Source organism: Erinaceus europaeus, chromosome 4, assembly GCF_950295315.1.
Source record: "Erinaceus europaeus chromosome 4, mEriEur2.1, whole genome shotgun sequence".
Taxonomy (NCBI): domain Eukaryota; kingdom Metazoa; phylum Chordata; class Mammalia; order Eulipotyphla; family Erinaceidae; genus Erinaceus; species Erinaceus europaeus.
In genome coordinates, this window is record NC_080165.1 from 139,706,173 (window position 1) to 139,730,175 (window position 24,003).

At 43.9% G+C, this 24,003-nt stretch overlaps 1 protein-coding gene across 5 annotated transcripts in view; it reads left to right on the forward strand.

Moving 5' to 3' along the window:
• The window catches only part of FYN (FYN proto-oncogene, Src family tyrosine kinase), a 265,390-nt gene that overhangs the window by 180,017 nt on the left and 61,370 nt on the right, over positions 1 to 24,003 (forward strand). For all 5 annotated transcript variants that reach the window (XM_060190608.1, XM_007528135.3, XM_060190610.1 and 2 more), the window contains 3 exons: positions 10,144 to 10,401; positions 14,043 to 14,139; positions 21,632 to 21,730. In XM_060190608.1, coding sequence (XP_060046591.1) covers positions 10,155 to 10,401; positions 14,043 to 14,139; positions 21,632 to 21,730 — 443 coding nt within the window. In that variant the 5' untranslated portion in view covers positions 10,144 to 10,154. The remainder of the gene's footprint in view (positions 1 to 10,143; positions 10,402 to 14,042; positions 14,140 to 21,631; positions 21,731 to 24,003) is intronic.

The window sequence follows — 24,003 nt, forward strand, 5'->3', positions numbered from 1 at the left end:
GTCGGGCATTATTAAATCACTAATAAAATAAAAAGTCAAGGAAGTAAACAAGAAAAAGAGGCTGCATGTATGTTCTGAACATGGAAGCAGGCTGCATGGCTTCAAATTTTACCTCCACCCCTGTCTGAACTATAGACAAATTCCTAAACCTCTGTCCCTCTGCTGTAAAGTACAAGAACATAACAATACCCATGGCTCAGGGCTGCCATGAGAACTTAATGAGAGAATGTGTTCCAGTACCTAGTGAAGGCTTGCAGTGAGCCCTCATCGGATGGTAGTTATCACAGCTGAGACCAGAGCCTACATCTCCACACTGTCCCATCCCACCAAAGTCATGTGTTGATGTGCTTTTCTTTTACTGTGCAATGAATTCCTACCAATTTAGCACCTTAAGCAACATCCATGTATTGAATTGGCTGCTCTGTGCGTCATGAGTTCAGGCCTGATGTGTCTGGGATCTCCACTGGGAGGCTGGAGTCGACGTGTTGATGTCAGCATTCTCATCTACTAGGGGAAAGATCATTCCCGGCTCCTTTAGGCTCTTGACCCAATTCTGTCCCTTGAGTTTGTAGGAGCTGAGTTCCAGCTGCTTTGTTGTCTGTCAGTTGGAGGATGTTCTCAGCTTCTAGAGACCACTTGTATTCCTGACTTCAGAGCCCCCTTTATTTTCGATGTCTGCGTTTGTACTGCCTCTTATGCCTTGAGTGTTCTATTCTAGGAAGGGCCTGGTCCACTAAGGAAAAAAAAAAAAAAGATAAAAAAGATTTTATCTATTTACAGTGAGAGAGGGAGAGAGACAAAGCATCACTATGGCACATGCAAATCCTGGGGTTGAACTTAGAGCCTCAGGGTCCAACACTTATTTTTTTTTTTATTTTAATGAGGAGAGGAATATATCCAAAACACTGTTCTTATGGCAGTGCTAGGGATTGAACCTGGGACCTTAGAGCCTCAGGCATGAAACCCTTTTGAATAAGCATTATGTCGTCTCTTCCCCCAGTCCAATGCTTTATTTATCTACTGTGCCAGCTCTCGGGCCATGAGAACCCAGTCCCTTGTAAGGGCTCACCTGATTCAGTCAATTCCACCCAGGATAACCCCTGTTGGTTAAAATGAACTGTGCCTAATAAAACAACCGAACTATCAGCTCTTCATTCACAAGTCCCAAAGCTTATTTAGGCCTTGTCCACAGGGGTCTTGCCTTTTATATAGTTCTGCCCATGTAACACCTTTCCAGCAAGCAAGGTATACACACACACACACACACACACACACACACACACACACACACACACACACACACACACACACACACACACATATGTTCACTCCTCCCAGTTGGCAGCAGAGAGAATATTCCCTCATTGGCAGAGCTGTGCATCTTCTGTGATAGCTGGGTGAAGGCCATTATCCAGATTCAGCCGCAGTGCTATTATTTACATCGCTGAGGAAGCATCCCAGCCGTGACCTTCCCCAGGCCTCAGGACCTTGGGGAGTATCTATGCTTATAAGTATGTCCAGCTTTCTCTCCAGCCTCCCCAGACACTGCTGGCCCTTCCTCCCTGGCTGTCCCCAGAAGATAGCACTGCTTGTAGTGCTTGTGAGATGTCAGGACCAGTGTCCTACGAAGAAGAAGAGTCCATCTAAGTAATTAAAAGTGCTGGGGAATTTGGGTGACAGACCCTATGGCCCAGCTCTCCTTACTACTGACTGAGCTTTCATCTGTCTCTCAAATGTTCTGCTTCCTTTAGCCCCTGAGCTTCCTTTGGCACAGTGGATAAAACATTAGACTCTCAAGTCTGAGGTCCCAAGTTCAATCCCTGGCATTGTATATGCCAGAGTCATGCTCTGGTTCTTGCTCTCTCTTCTCCTCATCCATCTCTTTCTCATAAACAAATCTATAAAAAGGAGTGGGGCAGTGATGTACCTGGTAGAGTACACATGCTGTAATGTACAAGGACTTGGTTTAAACCCTTGGTCCGCGCCTGTAGGGGAAAAGCTTCACAAGCAAGGAAGTAGTGCTGCAGTCATCTCTGTCTATCTCTGTTTCTTCCATACCTCTCAATTCCTCTCTGTGGGTCCCTATCCAATAAATATATAAATACATAAAGTTAGATGTGTGTGTGTGTGTGTGTGTGTGTGTGTGTGTGTGTGTGTGTGTGTGTGTGTGCAGTCCCCTGCTTGCTTTATGCAACATAGTGAAACCTCTAGCACCTTCCCTAGACATTCAAGGCATTCATTTCCTCCATCAAGAGCAACACCTCAGGTTGCTTCTTGTGGGTGCTTCCAGTCTTATAAGGATCACGAGGAGGCCCCTGCCACAAATCTTCTGTCTTGACATCATCTAATTTTTTATGTGTCCCTGATACTTCTTAGTCTTTTGTTTCATTCTATTACTATTGACTGAAAAAGGATGTTTGCTCATCAGAATTGTTTTCCCTCCAGAGAAGAGTAGGAGACCATTCACTCAATCTACAATTCAGCTTCAGAATCTCAGCTCTTCTCCTCTGTTACTTGTGCTTGGTTTGGTTTGGTTTGGTTTGGTTTGGGGGAGGGGGCATTCTTAGCTCAGTTCCCTTGCTTGCCTTTTGACTTTTGTCATGACACCTGGCCAGGTAGAGTGGAAACCAGTTGAAGGAAGAAGGTATAGTAGTACCTGAAGCATGACACTCATAGTAGACATTCCCTGTCCCCTGTGAGCCCAGCGGTCAGTGTCTCTGTCACTATAGATGTCCAGACTGTCCTGAGCAAGGAAGATGGCAGACTTCTCCATTCCCACTAAAGTTGGTATTCAAGACCAAAGCTTTTACAAGAAATAATTGAAGTGGCAATTATCTCTTGTTAGCTCCACCATTCTCCCTCCTGCCTTCCCTTCTTTGGCTGAATGAGCCTCAGAGGAAGTCATTCACTTTGGCAAAGACTGATGGTGACTTTTCTTCCTTCTTGGTATCTGTTTCCCTCACACACCTAAAACCTTCTCACAGGTCCTGTGATGTTATAACTGAACATGCTGACACTGCTTTATGGAGTAACACCTGAGGGAACGGGGAGCCAAGAGATAGCTCACCCAGATATACACCTCACCCCGTTCAGGGACCGGGGTTTGAGTCCCTGGCCACCACATGGGAACACTATGCAAACTATAACTTCACAAGTGGTGGACCAGTACTCTGTTGTCGCTCCTTCTTTCTCTAACTCTCTTACCCTCTTTAAAAATTAAAAAAAAAAAAAAGGGAGTCAGGCAGTAGCACAGCAGGTTAAGCTCAGGTGGTGCAAAGCAAGGACTGGCATAAGGATCCTGGTTCGAGCCCCCGGCTCCCCACCTGTAAGGGAGTCGCTTCACAGGTAGTGAAGCAGGTCTGCAGGTGTCTGTCTTTCTCTCCCCTTCTCTGTCATCCCTTCCTCTCTCCATTTCTCTCTTTCCTATCCAACAACAACGACAGCAATAACAACAACAATAGTAACTACAACAATAAAAACAACAACAAGGGCAACAAAAGGGAAAATAAATAAATGAAATTTAGAAAAAAAAAAAAAAAAGAGTGGTGGACTCATGCAGGAACAAAGCCCCAGAAAAACCCTGGAGACAAGGGGGCCAGACAGTGGTGCGTCTGGTTAAGCGCACACATTACAGCACACAAGGACCTGTATTCATGCGTCTGGTCCCCACCTGCAGGGGGAAAGCTTCATGAGTGGTGAAGCAGGGCTGCGGGTGTCTGTCTCTTTCCCTATTTCCCCCTCCCCTCTCAATTTCTATCTCTGTCCAATAATAAATGAAATTTTAAAAATAACTAAAAAAAAAAACCCTGGAGGCAAAAAAAGAGGAAAGATGAATCCCTGTGTGTTTAAGGTGCAGTAGCAGACTAGAACATGGGCTGTGGCTTCAGCTAGTGAATGTCCACTCAGCCAAACTCACTTTGCATCAATGCAGCCTATGCCCCAACTAGCAAATAGATTGCTTCCTTCCTGTCAGCTCTCATCACTCTAGAGCTGGGTGAAGATGGATTCTGAGACTGTGCAGGCCATTCAGTCAGCACTAATAGCTTTGAGGGAAGAGGCTAAGATGTAGTAGGAAGTGCTGATATGCCAGAAGGTGCCATGCTCCATTGATGACTCTGTTGTGCCTGTGGGAGCCTCGGGTGCCCATCCGTAGATTGTTTGCCAACTTTTCCCCGTGTTGCTTGTGCTGTGAGTGCACTTGAGAAGAGCTCTAGCACTGGAGAAACGTTATATAAACTGGGTTTTACTTGCATCGTAGGAATAGACTCTCAGCTATTAATAATAACTCTCAGCTAGAAGAATTAGAAGGTACAGAGCACCACTGTCCTAGTCCAGACTCCTTGACCGCAAGCAAAGGACACTGTCTATCCAAGTGCTCATTTGCCCATCAGATTAGATTTTTGTTTGTTTGTTCTTTTTTGTTTGTTTGCCTGCTTGCTTGTTTCTTTTTAAGTCAGAGGAAGAGGGGAGCTGGGTGGTGATGCACTCAGTTAAGTGCACATATCATCATGCACAAGGATCGGGTTTGAGCCCCCACTCTCTACCTGTAGGGAGGACACTTCACGTGCAGTGTAGCAAGTCTGCAGATGTCTATCTTGGGGCCGGGTGGTGGTGCACCTGGTTGAGAGCATGTTATAATGTGCAAGGACCTGGTTCAAGCCCCGGCCCCCATCTGCAGGGGCAAGCTTCGCAAGTGGTGGAGCAGGGCTACAGGTCTGTCTCTCTCCCTCTCCCTCTCCCTCTCCCTCTCCCTCTCCCTCTCCCTCTCCCTCTCCCTCTCCCCCTCCCCCTCCCTCTCCCCCTCCCCTCCCCTCCCCCTCCTTCTCCCTTTCCCCTTTCTTCTTAATTTCTGGCTATCTCTGTCCAATAAATAATGATAATAAAAACTGTTTGAAAACTGAGGAATGTTACACATATACAAACTACTGTATTTTACTGTCTACTATAAACCATTAATCCCCCAATAAAGAAAAAAAAAGAACACAAGAGCAGACAAATTAAGAAAAACCTCAACTTATTAGTCATATCTCCAAGTTACCAATTATCAGACATGAAACAAGTCTTGTCTGTAATCAAGAACATATATATGTGTGTGCGTGTGTGTGAGCGCGTGTGTGCGCACGTGCACAGAAAGAGAAAGTGAAAGTGCCAAAGCTTCTTCATTGCGATGAGGGCTGGGCTCAAACCTGGGTTGTGCACGTGACAAAGCAGCTCACTCTCTGAGTTATTTCTCTGTCCTGGTCCACTAGTTTCTCTAGACATAGTGACAGGCAGAGCGGGAGGACCATGGTGAGTTCCTGGTGCACGTTGTCTTAACGTCAGGATTCCACTATTGGAATGGTGGTTGTTCAGCATTTTCTGATGCCCCACAAATGTAAAATAAATATATTAGCGTGTTATATGTTCACAGTAGGTGTACAGCACTGGTCGGGATAGTCACAGCACAGAACCATATGTACTAAGGGATGTTTTTATTTTGACTCACATGCTCAGACGTCTGATTTGTGGCAAGGGGCCAAATCACACTAAGTACAACTCCTAGAATCTTCTGCCTCTCCCATCAGGAAATGGTTAGTCTGACCAACCCCAAACAGGAGGGAGGGGAAAGACCACAAGTCCTTATGCAAATATTTATATTGTGATTAACTCATGAGGACTTGAGCCTGTGCCTTCACTGTTCAGCTTTAGTTTCTTTGAGTTTGTAAATCGAAGGGAAGAGAGTAAGTAAGATCTGTGCAGAGCCACTCCTGAGTCAGAAATCACCAGTGTGAAGTGCTATCCCTTTTCTCAAAGAGGATTCACCTCTCAGAATGACTTGATCAAGGTTGTTTTTTTTTTGCTTTTAAACCTATTTGTTAATTCAACAGATCGATGTTCAGACACCGGATTGAATAATGTGCAGACACCGGATTGAATAATGAAGGTGCAACAACACAAAAAACACCTAAAAAATGGTCCCCCCACTTTCAAGAAGTTTGCTTCTCTCCACTACTGCATTAAACTATATATAAGCTTCTGGATTTATTATAGTGATCATGCCTCTTTGGTGGGTTTTAGAAGATAGTTTTTTTTTTCTTAGTTTAATTGGCAATCAGGTCTTGTTTTCAATAGATTTTAGCTCTAGGGTTCTGTCTTAACAGTTGGAAGTGTGCTTTGTAATGAAAGTTATGTAGCTTTCAGGTTCTTTTCTCTAACTAACAAACAAAAAAAAAAAAAAACAGGCTTCAAGAGAAAAATAAGAACAGTTCATGTCCAAATCTTTTTTTTTTTTTAAGTCTGTTACTCTAGCCACTGCACCACTTCCTGGGCTGTTGGTTTTTATCTTTCTTTGTCTTTATTTTGTTTTGTGTTTGCCACCAGAACTTCACCAGGGCTTCATGTCTATGCAAAAGCACTACTTCGGAAGGGCTTTTGTTTTCTTCTTTGAGGGTGAGAGACAGGAAGAGAGAGAAAAGAAACACCACAGCACTGCTCCACAACTTAGGAAATATACCCCCTGCATGGTGCTTCCAGACAGCAGCTGAGGACTGTCAAACCCAAGTCCTCCCCTCTACTAGGAGAGCCATCTCTTGGCCCTCTCCTGTCTTTTTTTTTTTTTTTTTTTTGCCTCCAAGGTTTTTGCTGGGGCTCAGTGCCTGCACTATGAGTCCACTGCTCCTGGAGGCCATTTTTCTCCCTCTTGTTGCCTTGTTGTTTATCATTGTTGTTGTTATTGCTGTAATTGTTGTTGGATAGGACAAAGAGGGGGAGAGAAAAACAGACACCTACAAACCTGCTTCACCACTTGTGAACCGACCCCCCTCTGCAGGTGGGGAGCCAGGGGCTTGAACCGGGATCCTTACGCTGGTCCTTGCTCTTTGCGCCATGTGCACTTGACCCACTGCGCTACAGCCCAGTCCCCTGTCATTTTTTTTTTAATTACCTCCTATCTAAATTGCCTGCTCTGAGGCTTTCTGGGCAGCATGTTAATCCCATGCCTCTATGAAAAACAGCTGTTATCCTTTTCTGAGTGGAACATTTACATTCTTTCCTCTGCATAACTCCTTGACCTCGACACTGCTCATGTTTGAGGCGAACTCATTCTTTATTGTTAAAAACCGTCCTTTGTATTAGAGGAGGTTGAGCATCTTTGGCCTCTACCCATGACTTGAGTTCCAATAGTGCGCTATTATCCCCTATTTGTGATGTCAAAAATATCTCCAGATCTATATGTCTGCTGATGTGTTGGGCAAGAGGAAGAAGTGTAGGAGGAGCAGTGGGGGAGAGCTGATGAAGTCACCTCTAGCTGAGAACCACTAGTATGATGTGACTCAGCTCTCACCTTCCTCTAATTACAATCAAGTCAGTGAATAAAACACCTGGAACCAGAGGGATTCTTCTCTTTGACCTTTGTCCAACTTTGGAAAGTCTTCCCACCAGGAAAATAGTTAATACAAAATGACCAAGATATTTACCAGTCTTAGGAAGCAACACCAGAAGAAAATGTTGGAATTTCTTCAGTAAATCATGTTTTGGAAATAGCTTCTATTTCCTTTTGGAAGCCTGCTCAAAGCACATTCATTTATAAAAAGTTTAGAGTGCACATTGGGCACGACACCTATCCCTGTAAGTTCGTCTTGACTAATTTACATGTAAATGTGTTCCAGATTGAATGAGCTCACCTCAGTCAGCAGGCTTCTCCTTTCCAACCATTTCCATTTCAGAAACTGGCATCCAACTCACTATGTATTTATTGAAACATGTCACGTGAGAGGGCTTTCAGTCAGCCTGAGACTTCTGTGACTCCCCCATTCAGCAGAGACATCAGGGTTCAGAATAGTGTCCCCCAGGATCTCCATATGGGACATAGTATCCCCCACTTAAGTTTGCAGGACATTAGAGAAAAATAAGCTTTTTCCTTTCTGGCCTCAAGTCCCTTCCCATCCTGTGCCAGCTGTGCCCTCCCCAGAATCTCTGTGTCATTCCACATGATGCCATGTGTCTCTTGTTCTGTGCTTTGGTCCCAAATGGGTAACTTTTCATGTTCTCCCTCCTTTATACCCCATCAGCTTGACACAGTATTACAGCCCAAGGTGGGATCATTTAATTCCTTGCCTTGTATTTCTAAATCGTATTCACTTCATACACACACACACACACACACACACACCTGATTAAAAAATACTGATCACCCTTGCTAATCAGAATCCTGGAAGAATTGGTCTTGATTCCAAGAGAAAGAAAAAGTCAAAGAGAAATCCAAAAGGAGCTAGAGAAGCTTTGCTCATTTTGATTGGTATCTAGGGTGAACCTACTATGTGCAGGGTAACTGGTAAAGAAATGGAGAGGGGAGGCCAGGCAGTGGCGCGTACAATACAGTGTAACCTGGTTAAGCACATACAGTACAGTGTGCAAGGACCCAGGTGCGAGTCCCTGGTTCCCAACTACAGGGGAAAAGCTTCACGATTAGTATCTCTGCAGGTGTCTCTCTGTCTTTTTCCTTCTATCTCCCTCTCCCCTCTCAATTTCTGTCTTTATCCAATAATAAATAAATATAAACATTTTTTAGAAAGTTACAGGGAAGGAAAACCACAACCAAAAAATATTTAGAAGAAGAAATGGAGAGGGTCGTCTGTCCTAAAACTCACAGTCCATTAGGCAGTGAGACAAGTAACATTTTATTTTATTTTATTTCTGTGTCATTGTATTTGGATAGGACAGAGAGAAATTGACAGAGAGAAATTGAGAGGGGCGGGGGTGATAGGGAGGGCAAGGAAGATAACATGATAGTTCAACAAGACTTGCATTCTTGAGGCTTTGAGGTCCCAGGTTCAATCTCTACCCCCTCACCACCAGCAGCAGCAGCCAGAGCTGAGCAGCTGAGCAGTACTGAGAGAGAGAGAGAGAGAGAGAGAGAGAGAGAGAGAGAGAGACTCTGGCTAACTCCTGAAGCACTACTTACTTCACTGCTCGTGAAGCTTCTCTGCAGAGATGGGGGGTGGGGCTTGAACCCACATCTCTGTACATGGTAATGTGTATGCTCAACCAGGTGTGCCACCACCCAGCCCTGACAGGTGATGTTTTAATATGATTCAATAGCGGCCTCGCTGAGGGAGATGTCAGTACCGAGAGCACTTGAGAAGGGCCTCAGCGCATCCTGTGGGGAGGCAGAGGCGTTTGAGAGCCTTGCATAAGCAGCTCTGTCTCGGCTGCAACATGAAGAGCATCTCACCTACCAGAGAGGAGAGGGAGAGACTATTCAGTGCCAGCAGGTGCGCAGAGTTTATGGGACCTTTGAGGAACTGAGAGATTTGATGTGTTTACACACCAGAGTGGTAGTGGTGCTGCCGTTCACAGAGATGAAGCCGGGAGGAGAGCAAGGTGCCAGAAACTTGACCTCTGGAAAGCAAACTGCTGTGTGTGTGTGTGTGTGTGTGTGTGTGTGTGTGTGTGTGTAATATTATTGAAAGGAGGAAGAAGCTGATGTAAATTGGCCTAATTGACTTAGGTGTAGATGATTCTGTGGCTGGAGGTTATCGTGACACCCTTGCAAACACATTCTTTTGTACTACAGCTCCTGCCAATTTTTTTTTTTTTGATCTAGCAACCTGTTCTTAATTTTGATTTTTGTCATCTTATTGCTTGCAACTTACCGCATGTTTGCTGCAGACCAGGAACCCAGAAGTAAAGAAGTGCAGTGAATTGTTTGGGGACTGTGTTCTGATCCTCGCCGGTTCTCTCCTATGATTTCCTTTGCTGCAGTGGAGGGTTCTAAGACTGCATAAACAGCTTCTAGGGAATATACTATTTTGTGAGATGACTAAGGGAAAACATATTGTTATTAGGGTGTGGTGTGTGTGTGTGTGTGTGTGTGTGTGTGTTATTACAGAATTTTCGGGGACACAAACCTCATTTGAAGATACATACTGCCTGGTAATCAGTATGTCCTGTGTTGACCCCTTAGCCCAGAGGATACAGAGAACAAATATAACTGTTTTGTTAAGGACATTTCTTCCATCAAATCTTGGCCCTACTGTTCCCCATGCCTTATAGGCCTGAAATGTCATAGGGCAAGCTCTGTACATTATTCCTCCTATAGGCAAGCAACCAGACAAGAAGGGAGCATCCAAGTTCATGTGCCTCCTCTTTGTTTTTTCTGGGCAGGAATTTAGATAATGGGCTGTGTGCAATGTAAGGATAAAGAAGCAACAAAACTGACGGAGGAGAGGGATGGCAGCCTGAACCAGAGCTCCGGGTACCGCTATGGCACAGACCCCACCCCTCAGCACTACCCCAGCTTCGGCGTGACCTCCATCCCAAACTACAACAACTTCCACGCAGCCGGGGGCCAAGGACTTACCGTCTTTGGGGGTGTGAACTCTTCGTCTCATACTGGGACCTTGCGTACCAGAGGAGGCACAGGTGAGGACTGCGCCGCTCCAGGTGGCCGGGGAGGTGATTCGGCAGGTGGGGTCACACAGGACTTGCATGAGTGAAGCCCAGGTTTTGTCGTGGCTCTGCATATGCTGCACCGAAGTAAAGGACTCTGGGGTGGAGGGGAGAGTTCAGCTCCTGGATTATTTATGATGGCAGAGGAGGCCCTAGGTGTGGGGTTAGATTGTTATGTGGAAAACTGAAAAATGTTGCACATGTCCCAATGACTGTATTTTTACTCTTGGCTGTAAACCATTAATCCCTCCCCCAATAAAGGGGGAAGATAGGAGTTTATTTATTTATTTTTTATTATCTTTATTTATTGGATAGAGACAGTCAGAAATTGAGAGGGAAGGGAGGGATAGAGAGAGTGAGAGACAGAGACACCTGCAGCACTGCTTCACCACTTGTGAAGCTTTCCCCCTGCAAGTGGGGACTGGGGGCTCGAACCTGGGTCCTAGCACTCAACCAGGTGTGCCACCACCTGGCCCCCCTGGGTTTGTTTTTTTTTTCACATCACCTTATTGGGGGGGATAATGACTTATAAGACAGTTGTGTCACACGAGGACAGATTTTTGTCTCTTCATGGTAAGAGTCTGCACACCACTTCCACCACCAGCTTGAGTTTTTTCTCAGCTTCCTGGACTGGTCTTCTCAGACACTCCCCACCTCCTTTCTAGCCTCCCCCTCCCTCATTCAGAGCCCTTGACTCTGCTGCAGTAAACCACAGCTAGTCTAAGGTTCACCCTATATTTCCCCTTAAGCCGCTCTTGATTCTTTTAGCAACTGAACATTGGTGCTCCAGTTAGCTCCCTCTGGCTGATGATCTGGATGCTTCCATTTTTTTCACCAATGTCCTCCTCTCATCTATTTAAAAAAAAAAAAAAGCCAGACTTTTTAATACACAAGTCACAATGCAGACAGCGGTGGTCCAAGAGACCCCAAGTTTGTTGCTCTGAGAGCATTACGTCTGGGTTGTAAGATTAACGAACTTCTACTGGGACACTTCAGGCCTGTGGCTCTGTGCGTTGGCTCAGAGAAACTAGGGCAAGTTTTTCAAAAGACAAATGCCTGAGGCCCATCCCAGATCTTTTCAATCTTTTCAAATCTCTCCAGATATTCCTGCGCTTCTTTCTTCTCTTAGGATTCACCAACTAGGCGTCATGCCTTCTCCCTCACCCTCCTAATTTCCAGCCTGTTGGTCACTTGCTAGCCTGTGGAACTCAGGTGCCAGTAGGTTCTCATCTTCAATTCTAGCTGCTCAGCCTCAGTTCTCTCTGATCTTTCTTTCTGTTATCTCGTTTATGGCTGAGCTCATGAGTCCTCAAATATTTTTGTATGTCTTTCATATTTAAAATCAAGTCTTAATGCATCTGTAAGGGGTCTTTGTCAATTTTAAAATTTTTTAAAAATTATCTTCATTTATTTATTGGATAGAGACAGCTAGAAATCAAGAGGGAAGGGGGCAATAAGAGAGAGAGAGAGCAAGACACCTCTAACACTGCTTTCACCACTTGCAAAGCTTTCCCCCTGCAGGTGAGGACCAGGGGCTTGAACCTGAGTCCTTGTGCATTGTAACATGCGCGCTCAACCAGTTGCGCCACCACCTGGCCCCATCTTCCTCAATATTTTATTTAGTTTCCTTCTCTTTCCCATCACATGGATGTGTGTTACTGCCCTAGGAATTTGCTGACTCAGTTTATACTTTACAAAGTGTCTGGCATACGTTCTCAGACATATGTTTTTTGAAATATTTGTGAGTTACTCATGGAGCTTTCATCTTCCAAATCATCCTCCCAGTACGTGAATCATGGTAACTAGATACTTGCCATTATTTGTTCCAAAATCGTCTTGTTTCTCACCAAAGTTTAAAGAAACGTATATCAGCCGTTATGCTTTTGGCTCACCTGAGCTGATGTCTTGTATGACAGCAATTTAGTGCTCCTCTTCCCTCTGCAGAGTTGGCCTCCTAAGTCACTAGCAAAAGCTTTTTCCCTGACCCAGAGTTTAGGACATTAACTGTTTCTGTGCTACTAGCACTTCATACTCCACCAAGTAGAAGAAACATTTACCTCCACCCTTTGTTACAGTGGATGCAGCTTTCCCTGTAAAGTAGGCCTTCACCAATGAATGGGAGTGAGGTGCATTTATTTATCTCTCCTGCCTTCCTGGGAGGCACCTGGAATCGAGGGAGGAAGGAGAGAGGCAATCTAGCAAAGTCTGTCTCTTGAGGATGCTGGAAAAACAACAGTCAAAACTGCACCCAGCACACACTTATGAAGCACAGACACTTTGCCAGGCAGACTCTGCTGACATAGGCACAAACCTGTTCCTTCATTCACGGATTCTGAACGCGGATCCCTGTGTCAGCAGATACCATTCATATAGTCATTGGAGAAGGTCACACACCTTGAATATGTGGGTCTACACAGCAGTTGGGAACACCCCTAATAAATAAAACCAGCTGGTCCACTATAAAATTGCAAAGTTAAGACACAGTAGCCCCAAATGCCGGCAGACTTTTATTATATATATATATATAAACATAGACATATACACATATCCCTACTGCTACTTTCAGTGCTTTAAGGATCTTTCTAAATTTCCCAGGCTATAAAAGTAGTGCTCTTGGTTTGTTTACAGCCTGCATTACTGTTATGCCAGATTAAGAGTCATCCATTTTTTGACCTGCCAACGCCCATGTCCAGCAGAGAAGCAATTACAGAAGCCAGACCTTCCGTCTTCTGTAGCCTATAAAGAATTTTGGTCAATACTCCCAGAGGGGTTAATGTTAAGGGAAGATGACCAGAGGGCTCTGAACTTCAATCCAACAGGACCCAGGCAGAGAAGTGGGAGGAACACAGGGGGTGAGGGGTGGGAGAGAACATTCAGAAATAGTAGATGTGGTTTGAAGGAATCACGTTGAGATAAGCCAGAAAGAGAAGGGTAAATATGGGGTGGTCTCACCCATAGACAGAAACTGAAAAATAAGAAGAACAGGTAAAGAAAGAAAAAGAAACAGAGAGAAAGGAATAGTAGGTGTGACATAGAAAGGAAGAAAAAAGAGCCATAGAAAAAATTGGCAAATATATATAAACATAGATAGATAGTTATAGAAATAATAGTGAACCCATATCTGTGATCTTGGGAGAACTAATGCAGTTTCCAGTCGAGGGGCTGGGGACACAGAACTGTGGTGGTGGGAAAGGTCTAGAATCAGACCCCTGCTATCTTATAATTTTGTAAATCAATATTAAATCACTAGTAAAAACTTACAAGAAAAACTTACAAAGAGTGGTCCATTTTACCTCAATGGGTAGGAGTCTGTGTCAGATAAGTAGCTCTTTGAACCTGAGCTATGACACAGCTACTGTAGCACTAGGATATTTGCTTCAGAAATATCAGCATCGGTTTTTTCCCAAGTACTCATTCAAAGGAGTAGAGAGAGCGCATGCCTTCAACTCCAGGCTCTGCTCCCCTGCAACAGCCCAGCCATACTGCGGCTCTGTTCACAGTGCCAAGTGGTGGATGTCCGTTCTTTGAGAATGTAGTTAGTGAGTGAAGATTTCATGTCTTGGAATGAATTTCTCCTTGCGTAACAATGTCTCCTTCGGATTTTGTTTTGTCAGGTGTGACCCTGTTTGTGGCCCTTTATGATTACGAAGCTCGAACAGAAGATGACTTGAGTTTTCACAAAGGAGAAAAATTTCAAATTTTGAACAGCTCGTAAGTTTGAAGAAGGAGGAATGTGCGCCTTTCAGACTGGGGAAGAGTTCTTGGGCCACCTGTATGCACCATTGCAGATCTCTCAAAGGCTTGCTCCATTCACCTATTCCTGCAGATTTGACTTGATACACAGAAAAAGAGTGGGTGAACCGGTAGAGTTTCTTGTGGCAGTGTAGACCCTGGGAGGGTTTTAATTAGGGTGACAGGACAAAGGTTGTAAACACACCAGCATCACTCTCTCCAAGTCTCCAGTTTCACATTGTTGGTACGAGGCTGGGCCATCTTCATTGCCCTCTGTCTGCCTTAAGACTTTCTTTACATTTCACCTGTTCCACTAGCTAAGTCCTCACTCAAGGCCAGGACCAGACTCCTTCTGTTTTCAAAACTGTTAAACATTCTGTTTGATGAGCCCTGTGGAGGCATTGCCTGCTCCATAATGAAAATCTGTGGGGAACTGAAATCTTTGTGAGATGGTGAGAGAAGTGATCTCACTCCCTCCTGAATGACTACAATAAATGTGTCCTAAATATGACCAGTATCAACAGTTAAATGGGAAGTGGAGAGATGTCAAAGAGTGAAGACCACTTGCTTTTCAACTCCTATACACAGTAACCTCATTAGGAAGAGTTAAGACGGGTCAGACTACGTGTCATTTTAAAATGTTGACTTGAAGGGCCCGGCAGCAGTGTACCTGGTAGAGCCTGTGTATTACCATGCTCAAGGAGCTGGCATTCAAGGCCCTGCCCCCCAGCTGTAGAGAGGAAGCTTCAGGATTGGTGGACCAGTGCTGCGAGTGTTCTTCTTTCTCCCTTCCTCACCCTCTTTCCCTCTCTGTTTCTCTGTCTCTATCACAAAACAAAAAAGAAAAGGAAAAGAGAAAAGGGGGAGAGAGGACCACGGGACTACCATGCAGGCACCAAGCTCCAGACATAACCCTTCTGACTAAGAAAAGAAAGTCACCTCTATTAGATTAAGGCAGTGTGCAGAGATGAGAGCCCTTCAGGAAAAACTGAGGCTCCAAAGAAAATGTCAGTGTCTCACTTCAGCAAAAACAGTCTACCTCCTGGGGGTCGGGCGGTGGCGCAGTAGGTTAAGCGCACGTGGCGCTAAGCACAAGGACCGGCATAAGGATCCCGGTTCGAACCCCGGCTCCCCACCTGCAGGGGAGTCGCTTCACAGGCAGTAAAGCAGGTCTGCAGGTGTCTGTCTTTTTCTTGCTCTCTCTGTCTTCCCCTCCTCTCTCCATTTCTCTCTGCCCTATCCAACAACAACAACATCAGTAACAACAACAACAAAAAAAACAGGCCACCTCCTGTTTCCTTTTGAGTCCTCACCACCTCACTAATTGGGGAATGCCAGGTGGAGGTTGAGGGCCCACCTGGAAGAAGTTAGCCTTCCTGCTTGCAGAGTCTAGCTTCTATGTTCTCCCCAAACAAACTGGATTTCATGATGGCACAAGAACTTGAAGCCTGACTATTCAGCTATCCTCGGTGCAGTGAAGCCCAGCTCATACCAGAGAGAGAGAGAGAGAGAAGATAGAGAAATAGATATGCTTACTGTAACAGGGAACTCCCTCAGACCCTGGAAATTGTCCCTTTGGAAAGCCCACCTCTGCCCTGGGATGCCTCTAATTCTCAGGACCCAACTCAGAGCATAAGCCACCTTTCAACAGAAAAGACTTAATAATTCTTTTAGATATAAGAAGACACTAACTCTGTAGCCACAAGGTTTTTTCAAGGTGTTATCATGAACAGGATGTGGGAGGATTTTTTTCTTCAACTGCAAAGGGCACATATTGAGAGAGAGAGAGAGAGAGAGAGAGTGTGTGTGTGTGTGTGTGTGTTTGTGTAGGTGGTCGCACACCAGTGTGACCAAGCTTTATGCTGCTTAACTGTACACTTAAGCATGATTAAAATGTGAATTTTTATGTTAGCCATACTTTACCATGGTGTTTTAAGAAGTGGACATTTTACAGAATTTTCACAAACTGCACTTGTCCAGCAGTCAGGTTGCAAATCCAGACTACCTGGCCCCTTTGAGCCCTCCTCCTAGGGTCACAGGAGCTGTCCCAAGACAGTGCACAGCTGCTGTTTTGAAGGCTTCTTCTGTGTCAATCATGTGCTTCCCCCAATACCAAGGTTAGTTAGGAATTCTAAAGGGAAGAGTAGGCAGCACTGTCCAAGGCTGTTCTGTGTGCTTTCTCTATGCTGTGAGTGGATCCACAAGTTGGGTTGTAAGGCCCTTAGGAAGCCAGTTCTGGCCGCCAAAGTTGGACTTGAGGCCTTTTTGTTTGTTTATTTGTTTATAAACCTACCAGAGCCAACCTATCTCTGGTATATGTTTTGTGATTTGCAAGCATGGCCTTTGGTATTTACAGACAGGGCTTTGACTTTCTGACCCTGTTCTCTTAGAAGATAATATTGCCAAGTCTTATTTCTTTCTTTCTTTTCCTCTTTAATGATTTTCCTGCTTACCAGTGGAATTCCTCATCCTACACGCCATTTAAATGCCCTCTTTCAAGGTTGAGGGGGGAGAAAATAAGTTTGGTGTTTTTTTTTTCTGTGACAAATACAATATCCTGAATTCAAGGGTAATAACAGGGAAGGGAAAACCTTGGAGGGAAAACAAAGCAATCATGCAGAACCAGCTGGCCTGCTGCTGCTTCCTCCTCCCCCAAGCTCTCCCAGCCCCTGGCTCTCAGTGCTGAAGGGGGGGGGGGGGAGTGAGGCCCCTTTCTCCCTAGGGCAGCTGCCACACCTCCTAGTGTGTGTTCTCCCACTCCTTTCCCTGTCTGGAGGCTGAAGCCCCAGGCCACAGGGCTGGCTTTTGTATTTCAGCTGGTGTGAGATGTGTGAGTGCATGTGACCAGAGCCTGGGGCACTGCAGCCCCACAGGCTCATTGGCCTGTCGTAAGAGCTCAGTGTGGTCTCTTCGGCCCCTGTGAGATTCCAGCCCATTTGGCAAAGCATTTAAGCTCAGCATCCATTTTGTTTCCAATTTTCAGATTATGTGGTTAGTGATTGACCTCCTAGGCAAAAAGCGAATCTTTACATTGCAATGTTTTTACTCGCAGGGATACAGTTCTCACTGCCTGAGATCCCCTTTTTAAAATCCTTTTCATTCCAATGAGAAGAAATTTTGGTTTTCATTCAGACCGTTGATAAAGTTGGTACAGCATGCTTTCTAAAAGTAGCATGGTCAGTGACCAAATCAAAAATGTAGTGTTTGTAGTGAAAATGCTCCCTGCCCAGCCTGTTGATCAAGACTGACTTCTGTTTGTAAAGCCTTTTCCTGACTCCACCAGGGCTCCTGCTCTCAAAACCACAAACTGAGCCTCTGGGGGTTGGGAACAGGCTCATTTCACAAGCCTTGAAATTATACGAACAGAGAAGAGCTGCTATAAACACTGAAAAGAAAAATAGCAATTGGAGAGGTAGTGAAGTGGGTAGAACACATGCTTTGAATTTGAGAAGTCTAGGGTTCCATCCCCACTCTCACCTACAATGGATCAGTGTCTTCTCTCAGCTTTTTTTTTTTTTTTTAAGAAAACCTTAAAAACTGCTATAGAGGGGGCCGGGCGGTAGCACAGCGGGTTAAGTGCATGGTGCCAACCTCAAGGACCGGCTGCATAAGGATCCCGGCTTGGGATTCCAGTTTGAGCCCCCAGCTCCCCACCTGTAGTGGGGTCGCTTCGCAAGAGGTGAAGCAGGTCTGCAGGTGTCTATGTTTCTCTCCCCCTCTCTGTCTTCCCCTCCTCTCTCCATTTCTCTCTATTCTATCCAACAACAAGGACAGCAATGACGATAGTAATAACAACAACAGCGATAAACAACAAGGGTAACAAAAGGGAAAAAATAGCCTCCAGGAGCAATGGATTCGTAGTGCAGGCACCAAGCCCCAGCAATAACCCTGGAGGCAAAATAAAATAAAAATTATTATAGAGTCAAAGTTAACAAATATTAGAGTCAGAGCAATATAATAATGACAATATGTCCACAGTAAAAGAAATTCCCACCAACTGTGAATTAATGAAATATTTGAACTGAATCTAAAACGGGTGATAACTACAAAGTCTTTCCTTAAAAAAAAAAAGTTATCTTTATTTAGTGGATAGACATAGCCAGAAATTGAGAGGAAGGGGAAGGTAGAGAGGAGAGAGGCAGAGAGACAGCTGCAGCCCTGCTTCACCACTCCTGAAGCTTTCCCCCCTGCAGGTGGGGACCAGTGGCTTGAACCTGAGTTTTTGAGCACTGTAACTTGCACTCAACCAGATTGCCACCATCTGGCCCCAGAGCCCCAGAGTCTTTCTTTTTCTTTTTTCTTTTTTATTTTCTTTTTCCTTTTTTTTTTTTAATTTTTTTTTTCTCTTATAGCTTTGGAGAATAAACCCAGGGCCTTCCGCAAGTGTGATAACACATCTGAGTGACAGCCCTAGAGCGATTGTTTTGCACTTTTGTCTAAGAAAGAGAGAGGACAGATGTTGCAGCACTGCTACACCACACATGGCGTTTCTCAGGTGCCCTGGTGATCTCATCTGGTGTTGAGACTTGACACCAGGAGCTCACCACATGGCAAGGTGCTAGGTCTACCAGACGACCATCTGCCAGCCCCTCTAGCTACTTATAGGTGAATGTGGGTCCAGTAAAGGATTTGCATGTACAAGGTCCCCTACACCAGAGTTTAGGTAGTGCTAAGGCCTCCATTCCTCTAGCTCTAGCTCTTTCTAAAATAGGTACTCATAAATCTTTAATAGAAGAGCAATATGAAGAAATACAGCTTTCGCCATTCTCATTAGTCACACTGATTCAAATGAAAAAATAAAAGATAATTCAATAGAGATGCTGTTTTCCTAAATCAAGGTGAGTGGACCTCTAATGTTTTAAAAGGATTATTCATTCATTTTTCTCAACAGGGCTTTAAAAAAAATTTTTTTAAGCCCGTACCAGCCTTTCTGAGCTGTGAACATGTGAAATTTGCCACCCAGGGCATTAGTCCTTGTCACATCCCATCACCTTCCATGAAGAAAGTGACCCTAGATGGCCAGGAAAAAGAAAAAGATTCTCTCTTTCTTAGGAGTAGCTGAAAACTGTTGTGAAATTAGTGGGGTCGTTTAAGAGGAAGTTATGAATTTCTGATACATGACTTGAGAATGAGCTGGTGTCTGGAGTCTAATCTGCGCTGAACTATTCAGGCACCAAGACAAGAAGAGGTAGTTCACACTGGGTTTAAAATGGGAATGACTAGATTAACACCAGATTACCTAAATATGACTGGACTTGTCCCAGCCTGCTACAAGGGGGAAGAAAAAATGTGTTGGCTTCCTACTTCATATGACATTTTTCTATATCCCAAAATTGGCATGAGGTCTTATTTTCTTCTTAATTCAAGTCAATTAGAACTAACTTGATAAAGGTTATCTTGCATTAAAAAAAAAGAAGAAGAAAAGAGGGAGTCGGGCTGTAGCGCAGCAGGTTAAGCGCACAAGGCGCAAAGCACAAGGACCGGCCTAAGGATGCTGGTTCGAGCCCCGGCTCCCCACCTGCAGGGGAGTCACTTCACAGGCGGTGAAGCAGGTCTGCAGGTGTCTATCTGTCTCTCTCCCTCTCTGTCTTCCCCTTCTCTCTCCATTTCTCTCTGTCCTATCCAACAATGATGACATCAATAGCAATAATAACTACAGCAATAAAAAAAAAAACAAGGGCAACAAAAGGGAATAAATAAATAAATATTAAAAAAAGAAGAAGAAGCCTCTGCTGTAAGCACTTAATTTTTTCCTCACCTTCTTGGCACATTTCCCATCTCTCCTCTTTCTCTCTCTCCATCTCTCTCTCTCTCTCTCTCTCTCTCTGTGCAAGGAGGGGGGCCAGAAAGGACGCTTTGAAATACAGCCATGAGTATTATTTTTTTATGATGAAATGTCTCCATCTAGTGGAATTTCGGAACAGTAAAGCTGTCACCATACTAAAGTGAAGATCATCTCTCCTAAATTATAAGCACTGTTTAAGGAACATGTAAGCTTCTGCATATGTTCTTAAATGACATACCTTCAACTGCATATGTTTCTTTCGGAGGACACAAGAAAGAAACCAGTGCAAACCATTCAGATGTTCATGTTGTTTATTTCTGGGTTTGAACCCAGAAGGTAGAGGTGTTCAAGAGGGAACCGCCCAGAGTAGAGTCCACCCTCTACGTAGTGACCTAGCTCTTAATGGACGTGGCGGGTTCACAAGTATTCAGATGTACATATATTCTTGGATACTTGTAAATTATCTCAGTAAAAATCTAGGCACATGGGCCAGCAAGATAGTTCACCTGAAGACACCTGCTTTGACGTGGATGAGTTAAGCACCAGTGATGGCTAAATAAATTAACAAAAACTGGGCCTGAAATAGGTTTAGGGTAATTAAAAAAGAACTTCCTGGGTATAAAAGCAATTACTTTCCACTTCTGATTGATCCTTCTCTTTAAAAGTATTTAATAAGGTAAGAAAGAAAGGGGGGGAGAAAGACTGGAGAAACTAATTTTTTATTAGTGATTTAATACTAACAAGATTGTAAGATAACAGGGGTACAAGTCCCACACAGTTCCTACCACCAGAGTTCTGTGTCCCATCCCCTCTATTGGAAACTTCCCTATTCTTTATCCTTCTGGGAGTATGGACAAAAATTCTTTTTAGGGTGCAAAAACTAATTTATTTTTAAAGCCTTTGCCAGCAACTCATTTTTTATGGGCTAGCCTGTGTTCCTTGTGCTAGCAAATACTTCTTCAATAGTGCAACACATAGAGATTTCTCACCACTTACCTTTTTATTATTAAGTCCTTTTTTTTTAAGTATCAATTTTTAAATTCTTCTTAGATTTTATTTATTTATTGAGTAGCGGAAGAAATTGAGAAAGAAAGGAGAGACAGAGAGAGAGAAAGACACCAGTGGTACTATCCCACTACCTTTGAAGATTCCCTCCTGCAGGTGGGGACCGGGGACTTGTACGCTGGTCCTTGTGTATTATCGCATATGCCCTCAGCTGGGTGCACCGCCGCCCTGTCCCTCTTAGTGATTACCTCAGTTATTAGTCAGTTACCTCTCTCAGAGAGCCAGTCTTCAGAGAATGGGAATCAAGAGTAAGGTCTGTGTTTAATATGGAGGCCCGCTTATTCTCTGCCTAATTTTATCAGTCTGGGAAGCCCTTGACCAGAGCCAAAAGCCAACACATGTTCTTTCCTGTCTGTGGACCACCTTGACACAGAGCCCAGCCAAAAAGTGATTTTTACAAAAAAAAAAAAAAAAAAAAAAAAAAAGGCATGGCTTTACTCTTGCTGCTACCTCCAAGAGCCAAGAAGCTGTTAAGTCCTCCTCATGGTACAATGCTGGCGTTTGGGGGGAATCAAGTGGCAGAATAAGGAGGAAATAGTCACCTTGTCTTCCATCATTGAGCATGTAAGTCCAGAGCCTTGAAAAGGTCAATATGTTAATTTCCTTCTCTTTCTTCCACAGGGAAGGAGACTGGTGGGAGGCCCGCTCCCTGACAACTGGAGATGCGGGTTACATTCCCAGCAACTATGTGGCTCCAGTTGACTCCATCCAGGCAGAAGAGTATGTCTTGTTTTGTTGTTTCTACTTGAACAACTGTCTTTTAAAATTCAGTTGTCACGATATCATGTCATTAGCACTGTGCAAGAGGGGAAAGAAATTTGCTAGAGCCATTAAGGGCTGAGAGAATGCGGTGATGCTGTGTTTTCCAGGGTTGTGCTTTATCTCGGTAACAAATTGCACTCTTCTTACCTTACTAGTGTTCGTTAAGCCTACTGACTTTTAAGAACATTTTATTTTAAAAGGAGACTTTATGTCAGCACCTTCAAGGAAAAATCCAGTGTTACTTGCTGTAGATAGAAATTAATACTGAGATGAAGTTCTAGCTACTGCATATGTGTTTGTCAGCCCAAGATTCTAGTCCTGCTTAAAGTAGATAATAGTAATAATAATATTTTTAAAAAATAATTATAATAATCTTAAAAGAATGTGGTGCTAAAGGAAGGCAGGGAGAGAAGGGGAGGAAATCTTTAGAAAGGAATAAAAGCTATTTCTCCTTGATTCCTTCAGAGATATTTCACGGAGCACTAAAAAAAACTTGCCCTCGATAGCCCAGGTAGAAAGGTAGAAATTACTCCTGGTGGGTCCCACAACTTGGGGAATCTTCTGATGATATTTCAGATGGTCTTTGTCTTTGTAATGGGGGTCTCAGTTAACTGACAGTGGATAGTGACTACCAGGTAGTTGATCCAAGGATTTTACTGGTAGTGGTTTTGGAAGGTGCTCAGTAAGCTGACGGCGTTCTAAAACAGACAGCCAGCTCACTGTTTCTCCTCCTAGGCCACTGTCAAGAGTGGCTTCTATGCAACCCCTGATTATGAATCAAGGAGAAAAAAAAGCCATCACCTCCCAAATGCCAGAACTAGGTCTCCTCCCTTATACCTCAGGGACCTGCCACTCCTACACTGTGGAGGCCATCTTGTTTAGAAGTCAGCCGGAAAGTAACGGTGTTGACCAAGCCCAGACTTTGGTTCTGATAGGTCATTCTGCCTAGGATTTGTCTAAACCCTAAATAAATAAATAAATTAGATTGCATGTTCTAGCCAAATCCCCAGTTGGGTCATGTCTTTAATTCCCTTATATATTCCCTAAGAAAATTGGTTTTCTTTCCCACTCTCAAACAGTGGTTCTGAGCTCCTTTTTTTTTTTTCCTTGTAAGTGCGTTTTGTCATCAGTGAATAAAGGAATTTGTATCTTGGAGCACATTAACAAATATCTATATTCTTTCAGAACTAAGTTTACCACCATAACATAGAATTACTTTTCATTTAACTGACTGCCTCCATAGTATATACTGTATATATTGATAACGGTAAATATTTTAAGGGAGGGGAGACAGCATATTGAATATATTTATAAGATTTTTTAAAATATTTATTTATTTGTTCCCTTTTTGTTGCCCTTGTTGTTTCATTATTGTAGTTATTATTGATATCATTGTTGTTGGATAGGACAGAAAGAAATGGAGAGAGGAGGGGAAGACCAAGAGGGGGAGAGAAAGATAGACACCTGCAGACCTGCTTCACCATTTGTCAAGTGACTCCCCTGCAGGTGGGGAGCCGGGGGCTTGAACCAAGATCCTTACGCTGGTCCTTGCGCTTTGTGCCATGTGCATGTAACCCGCTGAGCTACTGCCCAACTCCCACCTATAAGTTTTATACATCCAATTAATTGTAATTATCTTAAAATACTATTGTTTGGTACAGTCCATTGTTCTAACAGTTCTCTTTTTTACCACTGTTAATGTTACACCGCATTTTAATTGAGTTACTGATACAATTCCAAGAAGTTGTTTTTTTTACAAATAATTGAGATAATTCTCATTATACCATCTAGTTCTAGGTTAGATTTGCTGCACAGGCTAGTGCCTTTAAAAGTCAGTAAAGAGCTAACATACAGTCCACCCTTTCTTCTCTCCAGTGAAGCTCTTTCATTCACAAAGGAAATTGACAGTGAACACATAATAGCTATGTTCAAGTAAAATGAATTGAAATTTCTCTTAAGAAGCTGGATTTTTTTTCTACAGCCTAATTTTCTTTAAAAGAAAAAAATGTTCTTGCCTGCAGATTTCAAGCTTTTGTGGGTTCTTGGAGCACCTGCTGCTCCTTGAGCTCCTAGTGTGGAAACCATTGATCGATTGCCTGGCAGTGGTCAGGTCAGGGTTGGAGTGCAGAGGGAAGATACAGGAATAGACCATGCAGGTCATGGGGGGAACTTGATATCATATCTCTAAAGTAGCCCAAGACTGTCATCAGCACTCTGAAACTGAAAATGTC